The 26,431-nt window shown below is 38.0% G+C and overlaps 1 protein-coding gene across 1 annotated transcript; it reads right to left on the bottom strand.

Moving 5' to 3' along the window:
• On the bottom strand, positions 1–25,888 carry FMR1NB (FMR1 neighbor). The gene is made up of 6 exons (XM_032331754.1): positions 25,498–25,888; positions 17,679–17,798; positions 13,586–13,726; positions 11,913–12,009; positions 1,630–1,781; positions 1–131 (listed from the first exon to the last, which is right to left on the bottom strand). The coding sequence occupies exons 1-6, from the start codon at positions 25,814–25,816 to the stop codon at positions 115–117; spliced, it is 846 nt and encodes a 281-aa protein (XP_032187645.1). The 5' UTR covers positions 25,817–25,888; the 3' UTR covers positions 1–114.
• Between the last annotated feature and the right edge of the window lie 543 nt (positions 25,889–26,431).

Genomic DNA, 26,431 nt, shown 5'->3' with positions numbered 1-26,431 from the left:
CATAACTATCAACTTTATTTTATATTCGGAAGGAAACATGACAAAAATAAGGACTCCGTCAGATTTAGATGACTGGAACAGTCTCTCCTCTGCTCTGAATGGTTTGTGTTCTTTTCAGCGGGAAAATAATGCTACAGGAGAGAAGTAAAGTAGAGTAAAACAACTTGAAAGGACTAGTATACATACATCACACTTTGTTAGAAGAGGAAATGATTGCAACAAAGTTCTCAAACTCTGTATATTCAGTGCTATGTTTAACTTATCTATTTTCAGTTGGCCAGTGTATCATCTTATGTTACTGTGAGGCTAAGACAAAATACACTGTGGCAAATACAATGACAATTTCTGAATAACAAGGTGAACTTCCATGCCCCAGTAAATGGCCCACAGAAATCATATTGTTAGGACGTGTCTGTGTGTGCATGCATATACACATGTATATATTGCATTAAACTTATAGAAAGCAATGATATATAGGTATGTATATACATGTATGATCATAATATATATTTATGTATTACCTTAGATATATATATATATATATATATATATATATATATATATATATAAATACCTTATATAAGAATTTTGTTTCTTCTGAGATAAGTCACATTTCTTATTCATCTAGTCCAAACTTCTTATTTTGCAGCTTGGTGAACTGAAGCCCAGGGAAGTTAAGGGAATTGCCCAAGTTCCCACTGTACATAGTGACAGAACTGAGACTAAAGCCAGAGTCTCCTGACACTAAGATCAATGGTCTGTTATTCCACACCTCTGCTTCTCTGTAACTGAGGCTAGAACTTAACAATTTAAATGTGAGTACTGCACTGCAATTTTCAAAGCATTTTCACATACATTATGTTGTTTAAGTGATATAACAAAATTTCAGCTGATGGTATCAAGTTGTTGAAAGGTGAACTTGTCTGTGAAAATGCTATAAGATAATGGCCCGAGCCTCCTGACCACCCCCCAGTCCAATACTCTATTCCCTGATACCTCTCTTCTAACTGACCATTTTATTCTTAGTTGGCTCTTCCTAATTATTATAAGAGAAGGAATCTCCAAGCCTAGGAGATCTGTAAGCCTGAGGTCCAGGTAGTCCCTGCTGTATGATTCTGGGATCCCTCAACCACTCATAATACTAAATTATTTAAGTTTGGGGAGCAGGTAGTTGAAACTAACAGCTAGGATCCAGGATTGGATTGCAGATCTGTCAGATTCCTGAAGCTACCCTCTTTCGCCTGCCTATCTGGCATGGTCAGTACATATGGGGAACTACAGCCATTACTATTTAGTGAAGGTGTCTTTCATGGAGCTGCAGAGTCAGAGCAGACAGATTCCACTTATTTCTTCTAAAGGGCTGAACTATGTATACCAAACAGTGCGGTACCCAAACAACTTGGCACCTTTCTTGTCCACCTTCCTAGAACCCAAATATCCCCAGTGATAATACTGTTTCAGAAGCTCATATCCTGTGATCCAAACATTTGTGGGATAAAAAACAAAAACAAAAACAAAAACAAACAAACAAAAAACCCAACTAACCAACAAAGCACATCAATTGAACCAAGATAGTGGTAAAAGAATCAAACATTAAATACTTCAATTTTATACCCTACTGCTAATTACCTTTGGTCTCCTGCTCTTTTTCATCACCTAAACCTTCCTCCTCTTCTGCTGCTGTCCGTAACATTTCAGCATCCCTCTTTATTTTCTTTCTTTGTTTCTTCAAACCCTTTAAAATTCTGTTGACTCTCCTTCGTAAAGGATTGGCCCATTTGCTGTAATGTTAAAAATTCAAAGTGAAACCTTATTTTTCAACAGTGATAGAACAATAACAATTAGGGTGATGGGTTATAAGGAAAAGGCTATTTATCCACATAACTCTTTATACATTCCCACCTGATTATTTAACTCACCATATTTAACAAATCTGATAGAAAATATTGCACTTGGCTCATTCATATTTATCTTTGTAACCATTACTATTACTCTACATAGTGTCATTTTGATCACTTGATCCTCTTCCACAATGGTAATGCTGCGGTACCCCCCTCTGCTGACATCAATATGACTCACACTTCAAGACCCAGCGTATATATTATTTGCCTAGGAAACCTTCCCTTTTACTCCTAGTCTATAGAGATTCTTCTCTCCTATTAATTTAAAAACTAAATGGTAATAGTTCACATTACATTATCATCTATAATTTTACAAGCTTACACTTTCCCTGACTATTGCTATCATCTGGAATTCAGGTGCCCCAAGATCTCTTACTTTCTAAAGATCTAAGCACAAGCCAAGGAGAAAAACTAGAAATGCTCAAAGCAAAAGTAAGGATGGAAACCCAAAAGAGAAAGGAAGATTTCCATATGATGTTCTGACAAAGTAATGACAGATACATAGTCCTAGCCTCAGCTCAAAACGAGGTAGTGTACAGAAGAGGACACCTGGCTCCTGACAGTGCTACTGAGCAACCAGATTCTTAGCATGTGGGGTCCAGAGATTGATAAGCCTGCCTTTGAAATGATGACTTTGAAGGTAATATTCACTTTTCTCCCCTCAAACTGCATTACTGAGTTGTCACTGAGCTCCACCAAGTAAGACATATATGAAGCAAATAAATACTTTTTCCTCAGTTAATCATAAAAAAGTCTCCAGGCATAAATGAAATAGTGGGTGAAGGCCAAAAATATATTTATGATTTACCTATGGCCTCTTTATGTTTTAGTGCTATTAACTTCAGTCTCAAAAAAATAATAACTGAAACAACTATATAGTTCTCAGTCTCTTGTGGCCAGATGTGGTCCAGAGTGCAGAATATTTTGGGTTTTAGAAAGGTAATATGACATGATATACCGAATATTACATGGCACTTCCATAAGGTCTGAAGCAACATCTCGTGATCAAACACAATAATATTTCTATGACAAAATATATGATTGTTCATTTTAAGCATTAACTGATGACTAGAAAATGTCTCAGTTCAGGTCAGCTCAGGTTTTGTTGCCAAATGAGTTTGAAAAAAGTTTTAAGTTTGTAGAACTTTTTGAACTTCAGAATTTTAGATAAGAAATTGGGGATTTATTATGCCTCCATCAGAAAAGATGAATACCCAACTTTTGTAGCAACATGGACAGGACTGGAAGAGATTATGCTGAGTGAAATAAGTCAAGCAGAGAGAGTCAATTATCATATGGTTTCACTTATTTGTGGAGCATAATAAATAACATGGAGGACATGGGGAGTTAGAGAGGAGAAGGGAGTTGGGGGAAATTGGAAGGGGAGGTGAACCATGAGAGACTATGGACTCTGAAAAACAATCTGAGGGTTTTGAAGGGGTAAGGGTTGGGAGGTTGGGGGAACAAGGTGGTGGGTATTAGAGAGGACACGGATTGCATGGAGCACTGGGTGTGGTGCAAAAAGAAGGAATACTGTTATGCTGAAAATTAAAAAAAAAAGAAATTGGGGATTTATTCTGTTTTTCTAGTGTGACTTCAATATATTTTATTTTACGTAATTAAAATGACTATTTGTTTTATCCGTAGATTTTACTTTAAATTTAATCGAGTACATTTCACCTTAGTTGACAAAGAAAAATGCAACATGACCTTATTATTTCGAAATGCACAGCATTAGTCTAGTTTGCAGAGAACTATGTTTTAGATTCAGCCTTAACATTCATTACTGAGATCCAAAGTTAGATATTCTACCCAATATCTACTGAGAATGCCCAAGAGGAAAAGTAGGGGTGAAATGATTTGTCCAGAATCCTAGAGGTGATTTTCTTCTTTTTATGTAAAATGTCATATTGTGACCAGTATACTCGCACTTGAAACGTACAGATCAACTTATCTCATACTTATTTACTCGCTGACACATTTGCTCATTTATGAAATAAATACCATTCTAAATACTAGAGACATAAGATGAATAATATACGTATCCTGTCCTCAAGAAGCTTAAAATTTAGAAGGGAAGACAGCTATATAAGCTGAATTATATCACATTGAGACAAACCAAACTGCAGTAAGCAGAGATTGGTAGGAGACAAAAAGGAAGAAGCCTGACCCAGTCTAGGTTGGTGGTCTGGGGTAAGCTTCCTAGAGGAGGTAACATCTAAGCTGAGTCCTGCATCCAGGGCAGGGAGAGCCAGATAAAGAAGAGTGGTGATGGGAAGATGCACAAGAGCTTTTCAATCAGTCGGTGGTACATTGTGTGAAAAGATCAGAGTGGCAAAGAAGTAAGTTGTTTGTAAACACCAAGTAGAGTGCTGTGGCTGGAAACACTAATTGGATCACTGGGAATTTCTTGTTATACAGATCTATACAGTTGTGAGATTATTTTTCTCTAAGAATTCCCAGGATGCTATAGATCTAGGAGCAGAGAAGTAGTGTGGATTCTATTTCAAAGAAACAAAGGAGCTGGAAAGAATGGACTCATGTATCAGACGATAGGATCCAGGTTAGATAAAGAAATCAGATAATATTAAAAGATAGAAAACAGAAGTAAGGGAAAACAGAGTTAAAGACCCTAGAGGTCCCAATGAGAATAGGTGTAGCAAGAGTAAAAAAAAGAAAAAGAAAAAGAAAAAGAAAAGACAAAGCACCTATAGTCAAAGAGTAGTTTGAGGTTCGAAGTTTAAGATTTCAGAGACTCAGAGTTCAATTTGTGATGAATGACAAGATTTAGGATATGAGCATGAAACTGGGTGGCCAATACAGAATACAGGAGAGATTCCTCAGAATTGAGTGCATCAGGGAACTCTGAAGCTATGGGCTTAGATGGCTCATAACATAGACAGTGAAGCTTCCCATGTAGATGACCAGATGGAGAAGAACACAACACATAGCAACTGCCCAGACCAAAGTAAGAGCTCGATAAATAAGAAATAAAAATAAATAATAAATAAATAATAATAAAATAATAAATAAAAGGTCTGGAATCCAGATATTCTTTTATTTTTAAGATTTGTATTTATTTATTTGACAGAGAGAAAGACAGAAAGAGAGGGAATACAAGCAAGGGAAGTAGGAGAGGGAGAAGCAGGCTTCTGCTAAGCAGGGAGCCTGATGCTGGACTTGATCCCAGGACCCTGGGATCATGACCTGAGCCCAAAGCACATGCTTAACGACTGAGCCACCCAGGCACCCCTGGAATCCACATATTCTTGAATGCATTAGAAGATCTTGAATAATATAATAAAACGAAATAATACTATCTTTGGAAGATTAATCTGGCAGGACGTTACAGGATGGAATAGAAGGAGCATAGATTAGGAATCCAGATATCAGACGATAGGATAGGATGTCCAAGTGGGCTTGGTAAGCATCCTTAATAACTCCCTCCTTCTTAAGGGCACAGCCATATATTCCTATCAAAGTGCCAGGAACCTTCTCCAGGACTCAACTCCTAGCCATCTTCCAAACCCCACTTACAGTTCCAACCTAGTTATATTCTCTTGTGTATAAACTCTTTGGATTAAACACCTTATTCCAGTGCCCTCTGCAGTTCTCAATCTTTTCTTTGCCCTTGGATGCTAGCTAGCCTTTTGTTACAGGACTGAATGCTTGTGTCCTTAAAACCCATATATTAAGCCCTAACTTCCAGTATGGTTATATTTGCAGACTGGGGTCTCTAAGTAATTACGTTTAAATGAGGTCATAAGGGTGGGGCCCCAATCAGTAAAATGAATATCATTATAAAAACTAATTTTTCAGTTATTTATTTATTTATTTATATTTTTAAAAGATTTTATTTATTTATTTGAGAAAGAGAGTGAGAGAGAGAGCACACAAGCAGGGGGAAGGGCAGAGGGTGAGGAAGAAGCAGACTCCCCACTGAGCAGGGAGCCAGCCCAGGGCTGGATCCCAGGACCGTGAGATCACGACCTGAACCAAAGTCAGACACTTAACCAACTGAGCCACCCGGGTGCCACAACTTTTCATTTTTTTAAACTAAAAACCAGAGATTTTGGTTTTTCCTCTCTCTTCCCCTTCTCTCATGCATCAAGGAAAGGCCATTTGATTACACAGTGAGAAGATGGCCATGTGCAGGAAGAGAGCCCTCACCAGAAATCAAATCCTCTGGCATCATGATCATGGACTTCTAGCCTGCAGAATTGTGAGAAAATAAATGTCTGTTGGTTAAATCCCCTGGTCTCTGGTGTTTTGTTATGGTAGCCCTAAAAGACTAATACAATTTGGCTCCTTTTTGCTCCTCTCCTGAAACCATGTAACCAGGACAGAAGTTGACAGCATACAAGACCTGGAACAAGCTGTAGAAACAGATAAATTTGAGAAGAGGCAAATCTCAGACTCATTCCAAAGGAAAGCAAAAAAAAAAAATGACAATGGATTAAGAGAATAGATTACATATTACAAATAAAGGAAAGTAGTCACAGATGACTCTAAGGTTTCTACTCTGGGAGACTAAAGAAATTATTGACAGAAATATACAGATGTCAAGGGGAGATGATTTGAGAGAAAAAAAGAAAAGTTCAGTTTTCCACATGTTGCATTTAAGGTACTAACAGAACACCTAATTCATGAAGGCAATTAGAAATTTGGAAGAGGTGGTAGAGGTAAGGATTTCAGGATTCAGATTTTTTTTAAAGATTTTATTTATTTATTTGACAGAGAGAGAGAGATCACAAGTAGGCAGAGAGGGAGGCAGAGAGAGTGGGGAAAGCAGGCTCCCTGCTGAGCAGAGAGCCCGATGCACAGGGCTCGATCCCAGGACCCTAAGACCATGACCTAAGCCGAAGGCAGAGGCTTAACCCACTGAGCCACCCAGGCGCCCCAGGATTCAGATTAAAAAAAAAAAAGATTTATTTAATTGTTTATTTATTTGGGGGGGGGAGAGCATGAGAAGGGGGAGGGGTAAAAGGAGAGGGGGAAGAAGACACCCCGCTGAGCAGGGAGCCAGATGTGGGGGCTTGATCCCAGGACCCTGGAATTAGGACCCGAGCCAAAGAAAGATGCTTAACTGATTGAATCACTCAGTCACCCTCCCCAGGATTCAGATTTAAAAGAGTTATTCACCCAGAGAAAATCAGAATATTACTATCAGAAAGGACCTCGGGAATTATCTAACTCAATTCTCTACTCTAACTTCAAGAGAAAACCAGTACCAAAAGAAGCTAAACTCACTATAAGACTGGTAGAAAAGACAGAACTAGAATACAGATCTTTTCAAATGTTCTTTCTGATACATACCTGTAATATTCTCTGGTAGATAAGAATAAGACTTTGGAAAACAACCATGGCTGGGAGTGGGAGAACAAAGAAAAGCAAACTGCGATGGATCAGAATGTAAGGGGAACAATGAAATCCAAGGAAGGAAATTTTCAAGAAAGGAGCAGTCAACAATGTACTACTATGTGACAAAAAGTTAAAGTTGGATGGGAATTGAGAAAAGGCCACTGCATTTTGCAATGAGGTTATTAGTTACTTGGCAACAAAATGTTCTTTTTAATAGTACCTACTATTCCAGAATTCTCTAAAATGCTGCCCTTGGAGTCTTTGCAATGGGAACACCTCAGACATATAATCCGCATATAATGAGATTCTCTTATTATTTCAGTAACTAAATTACTTTGAACAGAGTCCAAGAAGAACTGGCTTTATGTGAGTTTCAAATCTATAGTGACTCATGTCAGAGCAGGGTTCCAGTTTGCTCACATTTTCATCTGATCATGTTTTATCAAAGTTCTTAGAGACTAGCCATACTTTTAAATTTTATAGACTTTATTTCCTTTCTCTGAATTCATATGTATATAATCCAGGAACTTCAAACCTTTCAGCAGTTGGTTAATTACTACATAAAGCTTTTCAAGATAACATTACTAATTATATTGTACAGTATAAGGAAACACACAAACATGGGGATTCAAAAATGTAAATGCCTATTTTTAAAATTCAATGGGTGATGATTTTTAGGCAATTTTTGACACATTTATTCCCAATTCTTTACCTCCCTTTCTAAGAAACTAAGCGGTATTAAGACTATCTGCATAATGAAAACCACATTATAAATTCAGAGAATCACGCAGCAGGATTTGTCTAAATGTAGAAATTTTCAGTAACAGCCATCTGGCAAGAAGTAACATTGAAAGTGTATGGGGGATGTTCTATTTACATCATCTGTGTATCAGATGATCTACAATCTTTAAAAAAATGGCTTTTTATTAGTTGAGAGAAAACATAGTTTTGTCATTTGCAGACCAAGTTCTGAATTTTTTCTTAATTCAAAGTTGCAAAAAAAAGAAAACAAGAAAATGCACTCCATCTGAGTTTAATAGGCATGGTATTATAATATTTGAATTTTCCACCTTACCAAAGCTATGTACATACTCAAGTATCATATCACTATGTAATACACAGATGTTTAACTGACCTATGCATAGAGATTAAACTGTACCTAAAAACAGATAATGATTAAAAACTGAATGTGACACTTGAGACTACTATTATGGGCATTCTGTTACTGTAACCGGAACAATTCAGACAGCCCTCTCCTCTCTCCACTAGAGCCCTCCTCCCCTGCTTCCTTTTGTCCTCATCCACCTGATCTTTCCCTTTCTTCATTTCTATATAAGTCTTAAGCCAGCCAGTGACACTTAAACCTAATGAGGCTTCTGATCCCTATTAATGAGAATAAAAATAGATCTTACATAACCTTGAAGATGTAATGAATTTCAAAACTCATCTTATATGCAAGTTTAATAAGGCTATTAGTAGCCAATTCTTAGAAAGTGTTTCACTAATGCTTTCTGCTCCCTTTTGTATATGTGCAACCAGCTCAAGCGGTCTCGAGTTCTCTGTGTACCTGGCTCGTACCACACCTGAACTCAAGTCAAGTAGAAGCAAACTAGAGATTCCATTATAGATTACTCCAGGGGCAAATTTCAACCACCTCTGCTTACAAATGATGAGCAGTTAAGGGGGAGACTCCATCTCTACGTACTGGATTCTGTGGAAGCATCCTTCAACCTAAATCTTGTCCTCCCTTCAAAACTCAGCTCAAATAGCACCTCCACTGTGGAACCCACTCTGCTCTCTCCCACTTTTCCTGATCCCTACTGCCTCAGAACTTCAACAAGTTATTGCCAGCACTCTTTTAGTCCTTAATTATATTCCGTCTTGTACTGTTATTTAATATATCATGCTTGGGACTTATTTTAAGGTAGATTTAAAGTTCTTGAAAGTGGGGCCTATGTCTTGGACATTTCTATATCCTCCCTAGCACAAGCAGTGACTAAATACGGTCAATTATGGAAAGCATGAATTAGGCACCAAAAGAATGAAATACATTTGGCTCTGGAAAGTGATTATCGTCTTCCCTTAAACTGTTTTCTTTCTCCCACCTGCTCATATTACTTCTCATTTTTACTTCCTCCAACTCTTGCCTGAGGCAATCGGTAAATAAGACTCACTGTCTAAATTGCAGGAGCTGGGGAATGTCAAGACATCACTTGTCGGCTTATAACTAAAGGCTGAGAGGGGAGAGGTACAACATCTGAAGGTGTGTATATTTAATGTATAGGACAGGATCCAGCAGAAGGAGGAGCTTAAGGGTATCTTTCAGTGTCTCAAGAGTTCTTCTAACAAATAGGTCCAGATCATGTTACTGCAGATCTGCTTTTGGCTTTTAGCCCCTCTGATTTAGACAAACTGTGTTTGGCTACTTTCTTTTCTTTTTAAAACCACTACATATTGATTTTACTGCTGCATCTACTTCCCTTTTATGTGATCATTTATTTTATCTACTGCAGTATTTTATCTATCTCTTTATTCTTTGAAATGAACAGGAAGTGAGTTAAGGGGATAGTTCTAAAGAGATATCTTGACCCCCAAAAGGCAGAGGGATGGTTAGCAGGCTTTGGCTTCCATTTAAGCTCCTTGTTTGGTATCAAGGATAGGATCTTTATTCTATCACAATTACTACCTTTGCCTCTAACATCAGCTTACCAGGAAAAGCTTGACAGTGCCACATCCACCCTTGAACATCCATTGTTCCTGGAAATTAAGCTAAGCGGCAAGCTACCCCCACAAAATCCAGGGTTGCAACAACCAACCCAGGACGTCTGAAGGAACATACCACTCTTACACAAAATTGTAAAACAAATTTAAAAAATAAACAAATAAATCATAGTAAACCAAAATTTTTGGTGTTCAATAAACATACTATTCACATTGTTCAAGTCCAAAGCAGTTTACACTATGTAGAAAGAAGAAAATATATTCTTATCAAGGTATAATTCTTTGAATTTCATTTTAAAGAAAAATCCAGTGTACCTGAATATCCCCACAAAACTCCTTGGCAGAGACACAATAGAGAGGCTATAATTAAGTTATTGTACCAGGCCTGTTATACCAGGCTCCAGATTGCATGGCATAATCCTAGCCACAGTTTTCTATCAAATATTATTTCATTTTTATTCAGAGTTATCTTTTATCTGAAATCAAACTTTGAAGAAGCAAAGGTCAAAAATTCCACTCCTATTCCCAATCATCTGTGGAAAGAAGAAAATGAGAGAGGCCTAGGGATTACACACTCAGTAATGGAAACTAAGTAAAAATGGAAAGAACTGTCAGCAAACTGGAGGAGTTGAAATGCTGTGACTCCATGTGTCTTCAGAATGGTCTGAGAAAATGATATAAGTGATGAAAAACTTTAAATTACTGTAAGACTGCCTTCCAGGCTAGCCAATGCCAGCTACTGTATTTTTTTTATTCATTCAACCACTCATTTATTCAACAAAAATATATTAAGCACCTTAATATATGAAGCACCCTGCTATGGAATGAAAATACAGTGTTGACTATGACATACTCATCAAACACAAGCAAAATGTACAAAAAAGAAAAAAAAGACTTAATGATCTTTATGGAAAATAAGGTAACTTGTGTATAGTATAGTGTCAACCTTCCAGTGAAATCTAAACAATTTTTTGGTACCTCAAATACCACTTTCTCATTAACTTGAATAAAAACATCAGAGAAGCTTAATCTTCAATAGGTGACTTTGCTTTTTCTTTTCTTTTTTTTTTTTTTTTTAAGATTTATCCAGTCATTTGAGAGAGAGAGGGCACACATGCATGGTGCAGGAGTGCCGTGGGGGTGGGAGGTGGTGAGGGAGAGGGAGAGAAGCAGACTCCCCACTGAGCATGGAGGCTGAGGCAGAACTCCATCTCAGGACCCCGAGATCCTGACCTGAGCCAGAATCAAGAGGCGGACAACCAGCCGAGCCACCCAGGCATACCAGGTACCTTTTCTTTCTCCGAGAACTGAAGAAAACACCTACACACGTGGTCATGCTAGTGCCCTTATACCGACCTGAGAGCGGGCGCCTCCTTACGTCTGGTGCTCCAGCTGTCTTACTCGTCCCGGCCCTGCTCTTTATCTCCACACCCACTGTTCCAGTAGGTAGAGAGGTATTTTTTAAAACCTTAGAAACATCGTGCCAATAGGCTGCTGGGATTTTTTATAAGATGGTAAGAAGAAATCTGATACAAATTGGCTTGAAGACAGACCAAGGCTTTTAAGACACAATAGTAGATGACCAGCTACTAGATGGAGACAACACTTCTGGGAACTCTTCTGACTTGCAGTTAATAACCACTTCCACTCACACACTCCCAGCTCACTGATGTATATTTCCTTCCAATTGTCTGATGAGGGAAGGTACAGACTATGCAAGAAAATGTCTAAATTTATGGAAAAATAAAATAATATGCACTTAAGCATATTATGGGAACTCTATTTTGGGTTTTTCTTAAGCTACCTTCTTTTAAACAAAAGGGACCCAAACATAATCCTTGTGTTTCTAGTGCATACGAATAAATGTGTCTACACAGAAATATCCAAATACATTCAGCAATCCGCAAATAAAAGTTTATGTTTGCCTACCTCCTCCGGCAAAGAGTGCAGCAATAAATGGGCAGACATCCCAGGATGATAATGCTGATCACACCAAGTCCAAACATCCGGAACATCTGTGTAGGCTCTGTTGGTTTAATTATATCCTGTTACTTTTATGACTTAAGCAAGAGAAGCAAATCTGAGCTCTTTCATAAACTTTTTATTTAAAAAACTACCAGTGAATAAAGCAAAATAAGGAGTTATTCTTATATGACAGGTAAACATCTTTGCTACTCTATCAGAAACAGGAGTTTATGAAATGTTCTTGAAATACAACTAAACACTACACTTGAAATACATGCTTCCCAAAGGAAGCCTTAGCAAAATGATCCTACTGTTTTTGCTAACAGACGAGTAAGACTCATACTATATATTTCTTCCTATAGCTTAAGCGTGTTTTTTCCCTTGGCCACGTTATACATTCTCAAGCAGTCAAGGAGTGAATTAATCTATGAATAGTTAATTTGTTAAAGGAATGGCTTCTTAAATGTTTACTTCAAATTATAAAACATTGAAAAAGAAATTAAGAATTTGCAGGTCAATAAGCATATTTTATTCATTTTCAAGATTTTACTTATTTGTTTATTTGCTTTAGAGAGAGACTAGAGGGAAGGACACAGGGAATGGGACAAGCAGACTCCATGCTGAATACAGAACCTGCTGAGAGCTTGATCTCGCACCACTGAGACTAGGACCTGAGCTGAAACCAAAAGTTGGACACTCAACCAACTGAGCCAGCTAGGTGCCCCAAGCATATTTTATTCTTATATTCATTTGGATGCATTCTAATATGACTGGGGAATTATAAGTCACGGTTCAATTTTCCCCTCTATAAAGACCAAATGTCTCTTCACACATAATATAAAGACTAAACTGATGAATGAATTATAAACAACATGTGACAGTGTTGAAATTGTAATACTATATTCATGATCAGGTTTCAGTCTCCATTATTAATACTAGATGTTCAACAAAGAGCTGTAAATTGAATAGGGACTATATTAACCTAAGACATTGTTTTGCATGCATCCTTTTTGTAGTATTTTTTAGTGTTTAATCATATCTAATATGCCCTCAAGGGACCAACTGGTAATATGTCCCTACTGTCCAAATGCAGGAGCAAAAACAGATGGTCTAGTTCTTAAAACTTTGTAAAGAAAAAACAAAACCTTAAGAACCTGATTCAAAAATAATAGAACAAAAAGAAACTAATAAACAAACCTTAACAAGGAACATTTGAGTCTATTGTTACATACTGAGATGTTGAAGAAAAGATAAATGGGAAGAATTCTACTCAAGTAGGAAGAGAAGTTAAGATGAGAAAAATAAGCTAAGGCATGCCTGATTGCTATCTTCTCCCAGGCACTGAGGGTCATGTATCATAAAGTCTGAAATCTTTTGAAGAAGACGGAGAGTGGCCAAAGCAAAAGAAAAGATAAGACTAATTCCGAACTGCCAAAGTCACATCCAAGGGCTAAGCAGAAACTGTTCATGAATAGATGCCTGACAACCTCAGGACTTTCACAGAGAGTGTTGCTCTAGGGCTGGGAGCCCCCTTTATGTGTGAAGCAGGGAGATTGAAATTTAAATTTGTGCCATTGTGACATATTTATTTGATTTTTTTAAAAAGAAATAAAATAAATGTAAGAGGATGAACTTACTGTCTTTTAATGGGGCAAAACAGCTGAAGTTACTGGTCCTGAAGGATGTATAACAGCATTTGTATCCCAAACATTCACTCTTGTTATAATCTTGCAGCTCATTGCAAGCCTTCACCACCTGATCCACCTTTGGAATGCACGCTTTCAGAAACAAAATCCAAGAAAAAGAATTCAGTATGGTTAATAAGCATTTTCCCTAATTAAATAATGACTGCAAAACAAAAATAAAATTCGTTCAAACTGGTGCGTTTAAAGACTGAATAACATATACAAAGTGATGAATGCTGAAAAAAATAAGAGTTAAGTTAAAAATTATCACAAAGTTATTAACATCACATTTCAATTCTAGGTGAACTGCAGAAAAATATAAATTGTTAACAGGTCATTGGTAAGGTAGTTTTAAAAGGACTATAGATCATAAACTGAGTAGTAGGATACATACATAAAACAGACGGAGCTAAATAACAAGAAATATCAAATGTCTTTAAAACCGACACCTTGTTAAAATAATACCATTGATATCCTCTCACTCAATTTTTCTAAACTACAGAAATTCATTAAATATATCAATGAAGATAAATGTAAGTAAAATTCACAGCTTATTGCTAGAGTATAAGGTAAATGGTACTACTGATATTGACCTACTTTCTGTGAACACTTACCATATTAGCACTACAGTATGTTTTAAGACTCTTCCTTTTGGCCTTAAATTATATCTCTATAATTTTGAGTAAGCAATGATTTATAGCATGAACACCAAGGTTCATGCAACTGCAATAAATCCATACATATCTGAATCTATAAGATTTACAAGCTCATGAATAGGTAAATAAATAAATAAATAAAGATGCACAAGCGCAAATACCTGATTTTTTAAAAATCCTGTTTTATAAGCAAATGATGTATAAACAAATGACAACCAAATATCGAAAAGAAAACTTCCACGGTATGGCTTAAGGCCAGCATAGATTCAGTTCACTCTCCAATACAATCAACAACTATAGACTTAGAAAAGTAATAACTGATATTTCATGATCGCTCCAAAGAACTTTAATGTCAACAAAGAACAATATCGTGGTTACAGGCATAATTTTTTATCTCTTAGTGTATATATATCTATGTGTGTGTGTGTGTATTCATTCTCCTTTTTAAAGATTGCCTATTCCTAAAACTAAAGTAAAAGTAATAATAGCTACCATTCACTAGGTATCTGTTTGGGCCAGGTTCCTTGCTTTACACCCATTTCTAATTTTCACAACAAACTCTCAAAATGAGTTTCAAAACCCCCATTCTAGAAATGAAGATTCAAAGTAATCTGCAAGGCCATAAATTTAATGCATTTCTAGCTGACTTGGATATTCATTTCCCACACATTTTATAAATGTGAGGGTTTGGTCTACTTTCTTTTTATCTGACAGAGAGAGAGACAGAGAGAGAGTTCACAAGCAGGCAGAGAGGCAGGCACAGAGAGCGGAAGCAGGCTCCCCACTGAGCAGAGAGTCCGACGTGGGCCTCGATCCCAGGACCCTGAGACCATGACATGAGCCGAAAGCAGAGGCTTAACCCACTGAGCCACCTAGGCGCCTGGTCTACTTTCTTGTTATATACACTGGGCAATCTATTCTCCAATTTTTCCAGCCCCACAGTGATTTCCTCTCCGAGGCTGGACTGCATTGGGAATACCATGTGCATTCCTAGGCACCACACACTCAAAAAAGGATGACTAGAGTTAGGGCCTTGTCAGAGATGGTATGAACTTAATGCGTGTTGCATTTACTATTGGCATTGCTCAAAGACCAATTTCCAGGAAGGGAAGTCAAAGAAGAGATTTTAAATCACAGAAGAGACTGGACTGTATGATCGCTAAGATCCCATCTAATGTTGAACTTCTGTTATTTTATACTGAAATTGCATCTGATGGACTTTATGCCAGATACTAAAATTAGCTTTCAGACTTAAATTACCGAGACACCTGTATTTTGAAGAATAAAAAGGGTAGACTAATATTTATCAGGTTTCTGTATATAATTTTGTCCAAAGAGAGAAGGATCATGTGACCTCTTGAGCTTCCCTGCCAGTCTGTCTCAAGATTATTGCTTTAATGAGCAAGAGATAAATCTTTGATGAACAACAGCCTGATGACAAAACGGCTTTTTTTTTTTTTAGTGCTTATGTGGGGAGAGTGTTCCTTTTCAATTATACCCGGGAGGAAATAAATTGGTTAAAAGTATTTCACATCTTATGAACCCGTAGTTATTCTTTTCAAAGAGACAGCATATACATTTCATAAATATTTAATCCCTGTTTTTGAAAGATTTGAATCAACCTGGGCCCAAAGTTTCTTTTAAAATGAACAGTCTGGGGGCGCCTGGGTGGCTCAGTGGTTTGGGCTGCTGCCTTCAGCTCGGGTCATGATCTCAGGGTCCTGGAATCGAGCCCCGCATCGGGCTCTCTGCTCCGCAGGAAGCCTGCTTCCTCCTCGCTCTCTCTCTCTCTGCCTGCCTTTCTGCCTACTTGTGATCTCTGTCTGTCAAATAAATAAATAAAATCTTTAAAAAAAATAAAAAAATAAAAAATAAAAAATAAATAAAATGAACAGTCTGATTTTGTTGGGCGTCTCATACAATTGATTTTGACTCAACTTACTGCACCAGGTTGAAGGAATATTTTGGAATGCAAATATTCATATTTAAGCTATTTTTAAAAGTGGCTTCAGTGTTTGTATAATGTTATTAGAGGTAATTATGGGACAGTGTATGTCTGTTATCTCCATAAGCTCTAAAGCTTAAGTCATCATCTGTTGTTGTTTATGACCAAATTTGGCACTCAGCAACCATTTCTTAAGTTTCACAATATACCTTCTCAAATTTCTTCCTTTTTTTTTTAAAGTTTTTATTTCTATTTTTTTAAAGATTTATTTATTTGTTTTAGAGAGAGTGTGTGTGAGCTGGGGTGCAGGGCAAAGGGAGAGGGAGAGAAGCAAACTCCCAGCTGAGTGTGGAGCCCCATGAAAGGCTCAATCGCATGACCCTGAGATCATAACCTGAGCTGAAATCAAGAATTGGATGCTTAACTGACTGAGCCGCCGAGGCACCCCAATTTTTATTTTTATTTTTTACAGTAAACTCTATGCCCAACATGGGGCTTAAACTTACAACCCCGAGATTGAGATGCTCTACCGACTGAGCCAGCCAGGCAACCCTTCAAATTTCTCTTTGTTCACTCAACTTGACCGTGGCCGTTTTTAAAGTTTAAGGGCCTCATTTATTTTGTTATTCTCATTAGTAGTAGGTGTTATAATGCCTGTTTTGTACTGGATGAAACCAATATAGAGAAATGTGAAGAGATTTATGCAAGATCACAGAAAAATTAAGTGGTAGACCCTGAAATTAAACAATGGATACAATTTTGTGCTTATATATGTACATCAAATTTTGTTAGAATAAATTCTCATGATTTTTAATAAAAGCTTCATCCTTGTAATTCACATATCAATTTATTTGAAGATTCTCCTTGAAAGGGCACCACATGCTGTAGAAAATGAAACATGTTTATTTGTGGTTAATAATTCTCAGGGGTCATCATGTGCTTGATAAACACATTATATACAGAATCACAAAAATATGATGTGACTTGAAACCTGAACTTTTTATCATTAAAACAGATGGGAGAACATCTGGTATATTCCATAACATCAGAGCCACACAGTTCCCTGATTAATGCTAAAGAAGATATTGATTTCACAATATTGGGTCAGTGACTAAATTTCAGGCAATGCCATTAAGATAAACTATGAAAGGTTTAGGTATTTGTGAAGGAGAAGCATTTCCATAAAGAGTTAACATTTATGGAATGTCTTAAAAGTACAGTTTCAGGTCATCCTCACAATTCTTTGTGGTAAATATTTTCATTTTAAAGATGAGGACACTGAAGTTCAGAGATGTTACCTCGCCTAAGACAAAGGGCAAAATCAGCATTAAAACTCAGGTCTGGCTCTCCCACATGCCAATAACCCACACTGCCTCCTAAACATGTAATTACTCTTCAAAAAGAGAACAGTGGGAGGAAAAAAACAAACAAACAAAGAACTTACTTGTTGGAAAGAAAAAATTTAACAGAGCTTCCCAAATGGAAGTTTTTTCCAGAGACCGTCCATTAGCATTTTCACCGCTCCACAGGATACGTTCACTTGGAGACACAGAATTCGAGAACCCTTAAGAAACAGTGAAATTATTAATCCCAAAGTATAAAGCATTGATCACTTTTTATGACCCTTTAGTAGTAATTACCTTTTGCTTAGTTAAATTAATTATGGAAAGTCTTAGGACTAACAGGTATTATACTTACATCTCATAACAGTTTAGGTACTATTAATCAGAATGTAATTCTGCTGAAAACTGAAAAACTAAGTATTAATATTTTAAAATTTTTTTAAATAAAAAATAATTAATTTTAAAATGCTTAAGCCATAGGCTAACACATCTTATTATTGTGCTATAAACTGAATTACAATACTGAATTTGCCTCTGACAAACAACATTAACATTCAGAGGCCCAACCAATTAAAAAGTTGGGAACAGTATGTATCCCAACTAAATCAGACCCCATCACAGAAACTCTTGGCCTATATTGATGGCTTCTTTATTTACTGATAAAAATGAAGCCCTTAGACATTGTAAAACTCTCCTTATCCTTCTTCCTCAACACTTCAAACAGACTGTTGTTAGTTTTATTTGCATCATTCCCTTTTATACAAGAGGAAAGTATATCTGTCTTTGTTCCTGTAGCATGGATTTGTCCATATCATTCAATATTTTTCAAGACAATCTTTAATAATTTCACAGTATTCCATTATATGGCCCTATTACAACTAAGTTAACCAATCCCCCATAGAAAGACATTTAAGTTATTCACAAGATATTGATATTACAAAGAATACTGCATAGAACTCATAGATACAAAAGTAAAAGAAAACTCATAGACAAAGAAGAGATTGGTGGTTTCCAGAGACAGGTGGTAGGGATAGGTGAAATGGGTTAAAGGAATCAAAAGGTACAAAATTCCAGGTATAAAATAAATAAGTTCCGGGGACATAATGTACAACACGGTGACTGTAGTTAATAATACTGCATTGCATATTTAAAGTTGCTAATAATACTGTATTGCATATTTAAAGTTGCTAAGAGAGTAGATCTCAAAAGTTTCCATCACAAGAAAAAATCATTTGTAACTATGTACGATAATAGATGTTCACTAGATTTGTTGTGATCATTTTGCAATATATACAAATATCTAATCATTATGTTGTACACCTGAAACTAATGTAATGTTATATGTCAATTATACATCAGTAAGAAAAGAAAAAAAGAAAGAACACTGTAATGATAACCACTGGAACTATATATTTGCCAATAGCTATGAAAAATAACTTAGGATGAATTAGTAATGAATTGCTCTTGATTTTGGTGACACTACCCTCCAGCAAGCCTGCCCAAAAGTACACTTCTACCAGTAGTGCAGGTAAATACCAGTTTTCTCACACCCTAGACTTTTTGTTGCTGTTTGCCAGTTTGATGGCGAAAATAATGGTATTTCTTTTGTTTTAATTGCACCTTCAGTCATCAGTGAGCTTACGTCTTTCATACATTTGTTGCATAATAGAGAACTTAAGCTTTAGTCTGTTAGATATGTTACAAATATTTTTCAAGGTAGTCAGCTATCTTTATATTTTTTATGATGTTTTGGGAAGTTCAAAAGTTTCAAGTGTTTTATGTAATCGAATGTATCAATCTCTTCCTTTACTATTTCTGCCTTTTGGGTCATGTTTAGAAAGATATTCTAAATTCCAATATTTCCTTCTAACACTTTTTTTTAAAGATTTTATTTATTGGTTTGAAAGACAGAGAGTGAGTGAGAGAGAGCACAAGCCAGGGGAGGCACAGAGAGAGAGAGAGGAGCAGACTCCTCGCTGAGCAGGGAGCCAGATGTGGGACTCCATCCCAGGACCCTGGGATCATGACCTGAGCTAAAGGCAGGCACTTAACTGACTGAGCCACCCAAGTGCCCTCCTTCTAACACTTTTGAAATTCATATCTTTAATCCACAAGGAATATATTATGAAGTAGGGATGCTTTTTTTCTAGTTGTTCAAATAAATAAAGTCCATCCTTTCCTACTTATGATACTGCCATCATATTCTCGGTCATTAAAGATTTATAAATCTTATTCTTGAATTTTCTACTCTGTTCCATGACTCTATGTGTTCATGAACCAACAGCACCACTGTTATAATTTATCTTACACTGTTATATGTTTTAATAACTGATCTGGCAATCCTTTCACTAGTCTTCATTATCAAAATTGTATTCTTAACTCTGAAGAATGTTTTAGATGAAGCTTAGAATCATTTTATCAGGTGAAAAAAATTAATAATATTTTTATTGCAATTATGTTCACTTATTTAAATTTCATTAAAAATATTTATTATGTGTCTCATGTGCTTGGCATAAATTCAGTTATATGCCAGCTCATTTGGAATGAAGTGATAACTGTACAATATTTTTTCACCCAATAATAGGTTTGTTTTCTCGACTCATTAACTCTCTTCTTCCCTCCCTGAGTAAGGTTTATTGTTAGATTCATGCAGGTCCCATGCCTTATTCTTACTATGTTTACTGCCTTATATCCTATATATTTTGCTATGTGAATATAATCTATTTCATTACATTTTTTAGCTGATTTACTGCTGGTATGTAAGAAAGCTATTGATTTGGGTTCATGTATATTCTGATTTACTACCTTATTTGGCGCTCTTTAGCTCTCCACTGTTCTCCATTTTCATTCCAGATCTATACAATCATATTATCACTAAATATAGATGGTTTTGCCTCCTTCCTTTCCAATACTAACAGCTCATTTCTTTTTCTTCTCTCACTATGTTTTCACTATGGTGAAAAACAGCTATGATAATGGGCATACTATAGTCGATCCTGACTCTAATGAGAATACACTAGTGTTTCAACATTAAGTATTACTGGCTGCTGACTTAATGTGTATATATACATATACAAATACATATACATAAATATATATATATGTGTGTGTGTATATATATATATATATATATATATATATATATATATATGATAGGATATCAAAATTACCAATGACACCAAAAGAAGTTGACATAACTCACCATACAGCAAACCTTTATAAAATACCCCTTAACATCTCTGTTCTTTCGTTCCAGGGATCACTTAAACTGTCCTTTCCTCTCTCCAAAATCTCCCATCATCCCTCATCTAAGTCTACTCAGATCTTCCTCTTCACCCTATTCGGCTCCAGACTCTTGCTCCTCTGGCATTGTTTTTCATAGGCAGAATAACTCCATCCTCTCTGCCTCTAATTTGCATGTGTACACTTATTATGCTCAACAAACAAAAGATTAGGCACCAGCTTCCTTAAAAAGCAGGAAGAAATGGTAAAAAAATATATATATTTCCCCATCACAAAGAATTTTATTTTTTAATTTCCCTGTTACAAAAAAAGACTGAAAATCTAACTACATTTAAAAAAGAAAAAACAGACTCAAAGCTGCAGGATCCATGGGTATGAGACCTGTGCAATCTACAGTCTGGCTCTTAGAAGGACCCTACTCTTGGGGTCCTAGTTCTGCTATCATCTTGAAATGTGTAATAAATTTTGAACATGGGACCTTGTATTTTCATTATGCAAATTATGTTGCCAGCCCTACTCAGCAGGAAGGTCTCTCAGATGAGGAACTGTATTAAAGAGTGAGGAGACAGAATGGGAGTAGTGGCTAATGGTATCACATTGGAGAAGATTCGGTTGGGACTTTCTAGGCTTTGGTCTCAAATAGACCTAAATTTGCATTCTGGCTCTGCTACATAATCATTGGTGATCTTCAAATCAGTAAACTTCTCTTTGCCTCAATTTATTCATCTGTAAAATGGAGATAATGTTTATTTTTAAGGATTGTAAGGAGTAAATGAAGTAAAAAATAAAGTTCTTAGTACAATGTAAAACAGGTAAATATTTTGTCATACATCCTCCATTGTTTATTTTAATTTTATTGCTTATAATTTTAAATTTAATAACATTACTTTGTTTTCAGAATATTTATTTTTATAAATAATTGTCATAGTAGCAAATGTGACCAGTTTTCAATTTATAATTGTGCTACAGTTTCCTTTTAAAATAAATATATTTATGTTAAAAAAGTGGAGCAGTTCAACAAAAGATGAAAAACTGGTAACATTAAGATAATCAAGAACTATGCAGATGTTATACAAATGACTGAGGCAGGAGAAACACTTATCTAGTGAAATCTCAATTTTTAAACAAGATAACAGAAACCTAAAGAGGTAAGGTGACTCATCAAAGGTCACACAGCATGTCAGTGGCAGAATCAAGATAACTTGGGTCTCCTAACTCCTAATTCAGAGCTCCTCCAAACACAACTCATGCACAAATGGTTAAAACAAGAGCAAGCATGGTGCTTAATGACGTACATGGCAAGTAGCCAGACCTTCTTTCTTTTTTTTTTTTTTTTAAGATTTTGTTTATTTATTTGACAGGCAGAGATCACAAGTAGGCTGAGAGGCAGGCAGAGAGAGAGAGAGGAGGAGGAAGCAGGCTCCCCGCTGAGCAGAGAGCCCAATGTGGGGCTCGATCCCAGGACCCTAGGATCATGACCTGAGCCGAAGGCAGAGGCTTTAACCCACTGAGCCACCCAGGTGCCCCACCAGACTTTCTGTCAATATGCACTGCCTCGTTCATTCCCCAAGGAGAGCAGGTAAGTGAAGAATTCTAATATAATAATACAGAAACTAGTCACATGGTTTTGTCAATGGAGCTGAAGTATTTTGAAAATACTACCTATTAGTAAATCTTTATTTCTTGTTTTATGTTTTAAATCTCCCTGAAAAAGATGCACAATGAAGACTGATTCAATAGGTTACAGAAAATTGGTAAAATAGGTGGGATCAAATTCTCAGTCCCCAATCTGCTAGTCTCCTCATCCTGTATGTCACCAGTCTTTATGTCTTCTACATAAATATAACCTGAAAAGTAAAGTGGCTTGGGAACCCAAGTGAAAATATGAAACTAGAAATATCCCGGAGCTACCTCAAGTCCTTCAACTTCAAATTCAATTGGTGACATTAAGTCTAAAAGAACTCAGAAGTGTCTGTCTAGGAAAGAGAAGCAGAAATTCAGCTCTAGGACCATGTACTTGCTTTCACCATAATCCTCCAGGCCATGGCCGCACTATTTTACTCTTCAGTGCGTATTAGTTTGCTAAGGTTGTTGAAACAAAGAACCATCAACTGGGTGACTTAAACAATAGAAACTGATTGTCTTACAATTCTGGAGGCTAGAAGTCCCCAAATCAAGATGTCAATAGGATTGGTTCCTCCTGATGGCTGGGAAGAAAAAACTCTCTCCTTGGCTTATATACAGCGGTCTTCTTCCTGTGTCTATTCATTTGGTCTATTCACTGAGTCTATTCACTCAATGAATGTCTAACTCTGTGTCCAAATTCCCCCTTTCTATAAGGACACCACTCCTATTGGATTAGGGCTCACTTCATTTTAATTCGGTTAACTCTATAAAGACCTTTTCCCCAAATAAAGTCACATTCTGAGGTACTTTGGTTTAAAATTCCAACTTTTTTTCTGGAAGGGACACAATTCAACCCATAACACACTGCATTTAGTTAAATTAATTAAGTTAAATCATTTAAAATGCAAAATGATACTTAATCCATCCAGTCACATATCACCTCCTGGGAATCTGGGAAATCTGACAATGTAAAGAATGAATCATGGATTATTTTAGGAGAAAACATGTTAAACCTATATTGGAAAAAGTCCCCAAGGAAATAAAGAAATCACACTGAATAACAGTATTCTTTTTTTGTAAGAGTTCCACTCAAAATAGAAATAGAAAATGAAGAAATCATGGACTAAGAAAAAAATGATGTACAATTTATAGTTTTGTTTTTTAACTTACTTTTTCAGAGAATGAAAAAGCTCTCAGTTTGTAAGGCTCTGAAATGTATTTGTAACTAACATTTACAAATACAGTAAAAGTAATTCAGAAAGACTTTGGTATTTTAGATGAATAGAAGAAAAAATAAATATGAATAATTTGAAGTAATACGATTTGCAAGCAATCATTTAAAAAGTATCTTAAGATATTTGTGTAAAGGCAAAAATTATATTTTCCCAACTTATGGAAAGTAGCTGATAAAAGAATGAACAGCATATACTTTATTTAACTGTGAATTTCATCCCCCACCAAAAGTTACAAACCCACAAAGTTATGACATAGTATACAGAGGTCTGTTTCATTTACTTACAATGCTTCTGCTCCATTTTTGCCTCCTTCTTTGACCGTAGGAGGACCTTGGTTGTGGGCATGAAGGTCCTGGAGCAGGCAGGGACAGAGAAGTCCTTGAGCTTAGAGGTGGAGGGATCAGGTTGGAGCTTGAGCGAGGGAGAAAGACTGTGGGAAAGCCAAGGCCTTTATGCAGATGAGGAGACAGAATGCCCCTGAGAGGGAGCTGTGAGGGGGGGCAGGCCAGGGGTTAAGGTAGGGAAGGTACTTTTGAGAAGGCCAACTCGGAGCTGAGGAGAGAAGGCTGTGGGGAAAGAAGTATTGGAGTGAGGGACAAGCAATGTCTGAAGAAGGAAGTGGGAAAGACTTTGAGGAACACAAGGCTGCAAGACCATAGAGCAGATGGAAAACCAGGTTCTGGGGCAGAAGGAGAGAGCACCTTCGAGCAGTGAAGGAGGAAAACTTAAGGGTAGGGAGAAGGAGGCCTTTGGGGGGCTGAAAGAGGCCCCCAAAAGGATTGTGAGCCAAGAAGGCCTGAAGGAGGGTACAGAAGGAGGCAAGAAGGATTCCGAGCGAGGGGAGGGAGGACTTCGTGACAGTAAGTTAGAGAGAGGACGACGTGAAGTTAGTGAATGAGGCCTTTTTCCCAGGGCGGTCTGGACTGAAGACCCGGGGCGAGGGGAGTCAAGGGCTTCGTGACATAAAGAAGGCTTTTGAGGAAGGGGGTTGGAGGCTCGTAAGGTGAGCACAGGAAAGTCATGCTGCGGACGTGAAGAACGAAAAGACCTTGACTGAACGTTTGAGCCGTGAGGGAGCGAGTCCGTCTACCAGGTAAGGTGACAGAGAGAAGGCCTTTAGGAGTATAAGGAAGGAACACGTTTTCCAGAAAGGGAGGAAATCACAATTCTGCTCCCAGGTCTATGCCCAAGAGGGCTGAAATCACATTGACACAAACACTGTACACAAGTATTCACTGCAATATTACTCATAATAACCGACAATCAGCAATAACCCAAACGCCCAGAACATAATCAATGGATACACAAAACGCAGGAATATTATTCAGCCATTAAGATGACATGAAGTACTGATACGTGCTACAACAGGCGTGTATCTCGAAAAACGTCACGCTAAGTAAAAGAAGCTGGATTTTCACTTGGGTGGATGAAAACATTTTGGAACCAGGTAACGGCAGTGGCTTTGCAACAGTGAAATAGACTAAATGCCACCGACTCATTCGCTATAAAACGGGCCATTTTCCGGGAGGGAAATTTACCTCCGTTTTTCCAAAAAAAAAAAAAAAAAGGCAGGGGGCTGAGGGGGATTCGAATTTTAGAATTTTGTAGGGGGGAAGTCGGAGAAGCGAGGTCGCGAGGAAAGGCCCCGGGAGGAAAGGGCTTTGGGAGGGGCTGTGAGGGGCGCGACAGGGGACAGATTGGGGAGAGGAGAAGCGGGGAGGTGGGGGGGGTGGAAAAGCGGGGGGCGCGGCGGAGCAGGGGCGGGATGTAGAGACGCGACCGCGTGGCTAGGCCGAGGCTGGCCACGGCCACTCACCGGTGTTCAGGTAGTAGCACAGGAAAAGCAACATCCAGACGGTGAGCAAGAGCAGCCCGAAGCACTTGTGGGCCCACATCTTCAGCAGAGAATGGCGCGTCTCGGCCCGCAGGCCTCGCAGAGACGCTTGCCAGCCGGGCTGAGGCGTGGCTGCCATGAGGGCCTGGTGCCCGGGGATGCTGCCCCCTGGGTGCGACCCGATGGCTGCATTATCCGCACGACACCCCGCCTCACAACCTAGCAGCCTGGAGCGAGCCCCTCGCAGGACACTGGGCTTTGACCTAGTCCTCCCCCGCATCAACCTCCCCTCGGAAGCCATGGCTCTGGGTCGCTGCCTCACCGAAGTGACGGATCAGTGCCACGGACCTGTGACCCAAAAGCCCCCGCGGTGATGACGCAGACGTGGCCCCCCCTCAGTCTCACGTGCCAGGCCCCGCCTCTTTTTAACGGCCGTCCTACTGACTGGTGCCCCTCCCCCACCCGAGGGCTGGCCCCTCTGAGGCTTTGCTTGCGAAATGCCCTTGAATGAATGACTGCCGCCTGGAGCCGGGTCCTGTGACGTGACTGCTTGTCATGGATCCACCAGATATTTCAAGGGAATTGGCTGCTCATTCTTCCCCAGATTCAGCCCCGTGACGCGTGCCGTACTCTGCGGCCACTGCCGTTAAGTCAGTCCCCACAGTAGCCACTAGGCAAATACGGCGGTTTAAAGAGCAATTCTAATTAATTAAAATGAAACAGAGTCAAGGAACCAGTTCCTCGGTCACAACAGGCATGTATCAAGTGCTCAGTGGCCAGATATACCTCGTAGTGGCCACATGGGTCGGTGCCAGTTGGGAGCGTTTCCATCATGGCGGAAACGATCATCGGGCAGCGCTGGATTCATAGTGACTAGCGAATACGGTACATAACTTAGTACGTTGTTACCCCGTAG

The sequence above is a fragment of the Mustela erminea genome, chromosome X (assembly GCF_009829155.1).
Source record: "Mustela erminea isolate mMusErm1 chromosome X, mMusErm1.Pri, whole genome shotgun sequence".
Taxonomy (NCBI): Eukaryota; Metazoa; Chordata; class Mammalia; order Carnivora; family Mustelidae; genus Mustela; species Mustela erminea.
Note: the sequence above shows the minus strand (reverse complement) of the source record. Positions and strands in the feature narration are given on the sequence as shown.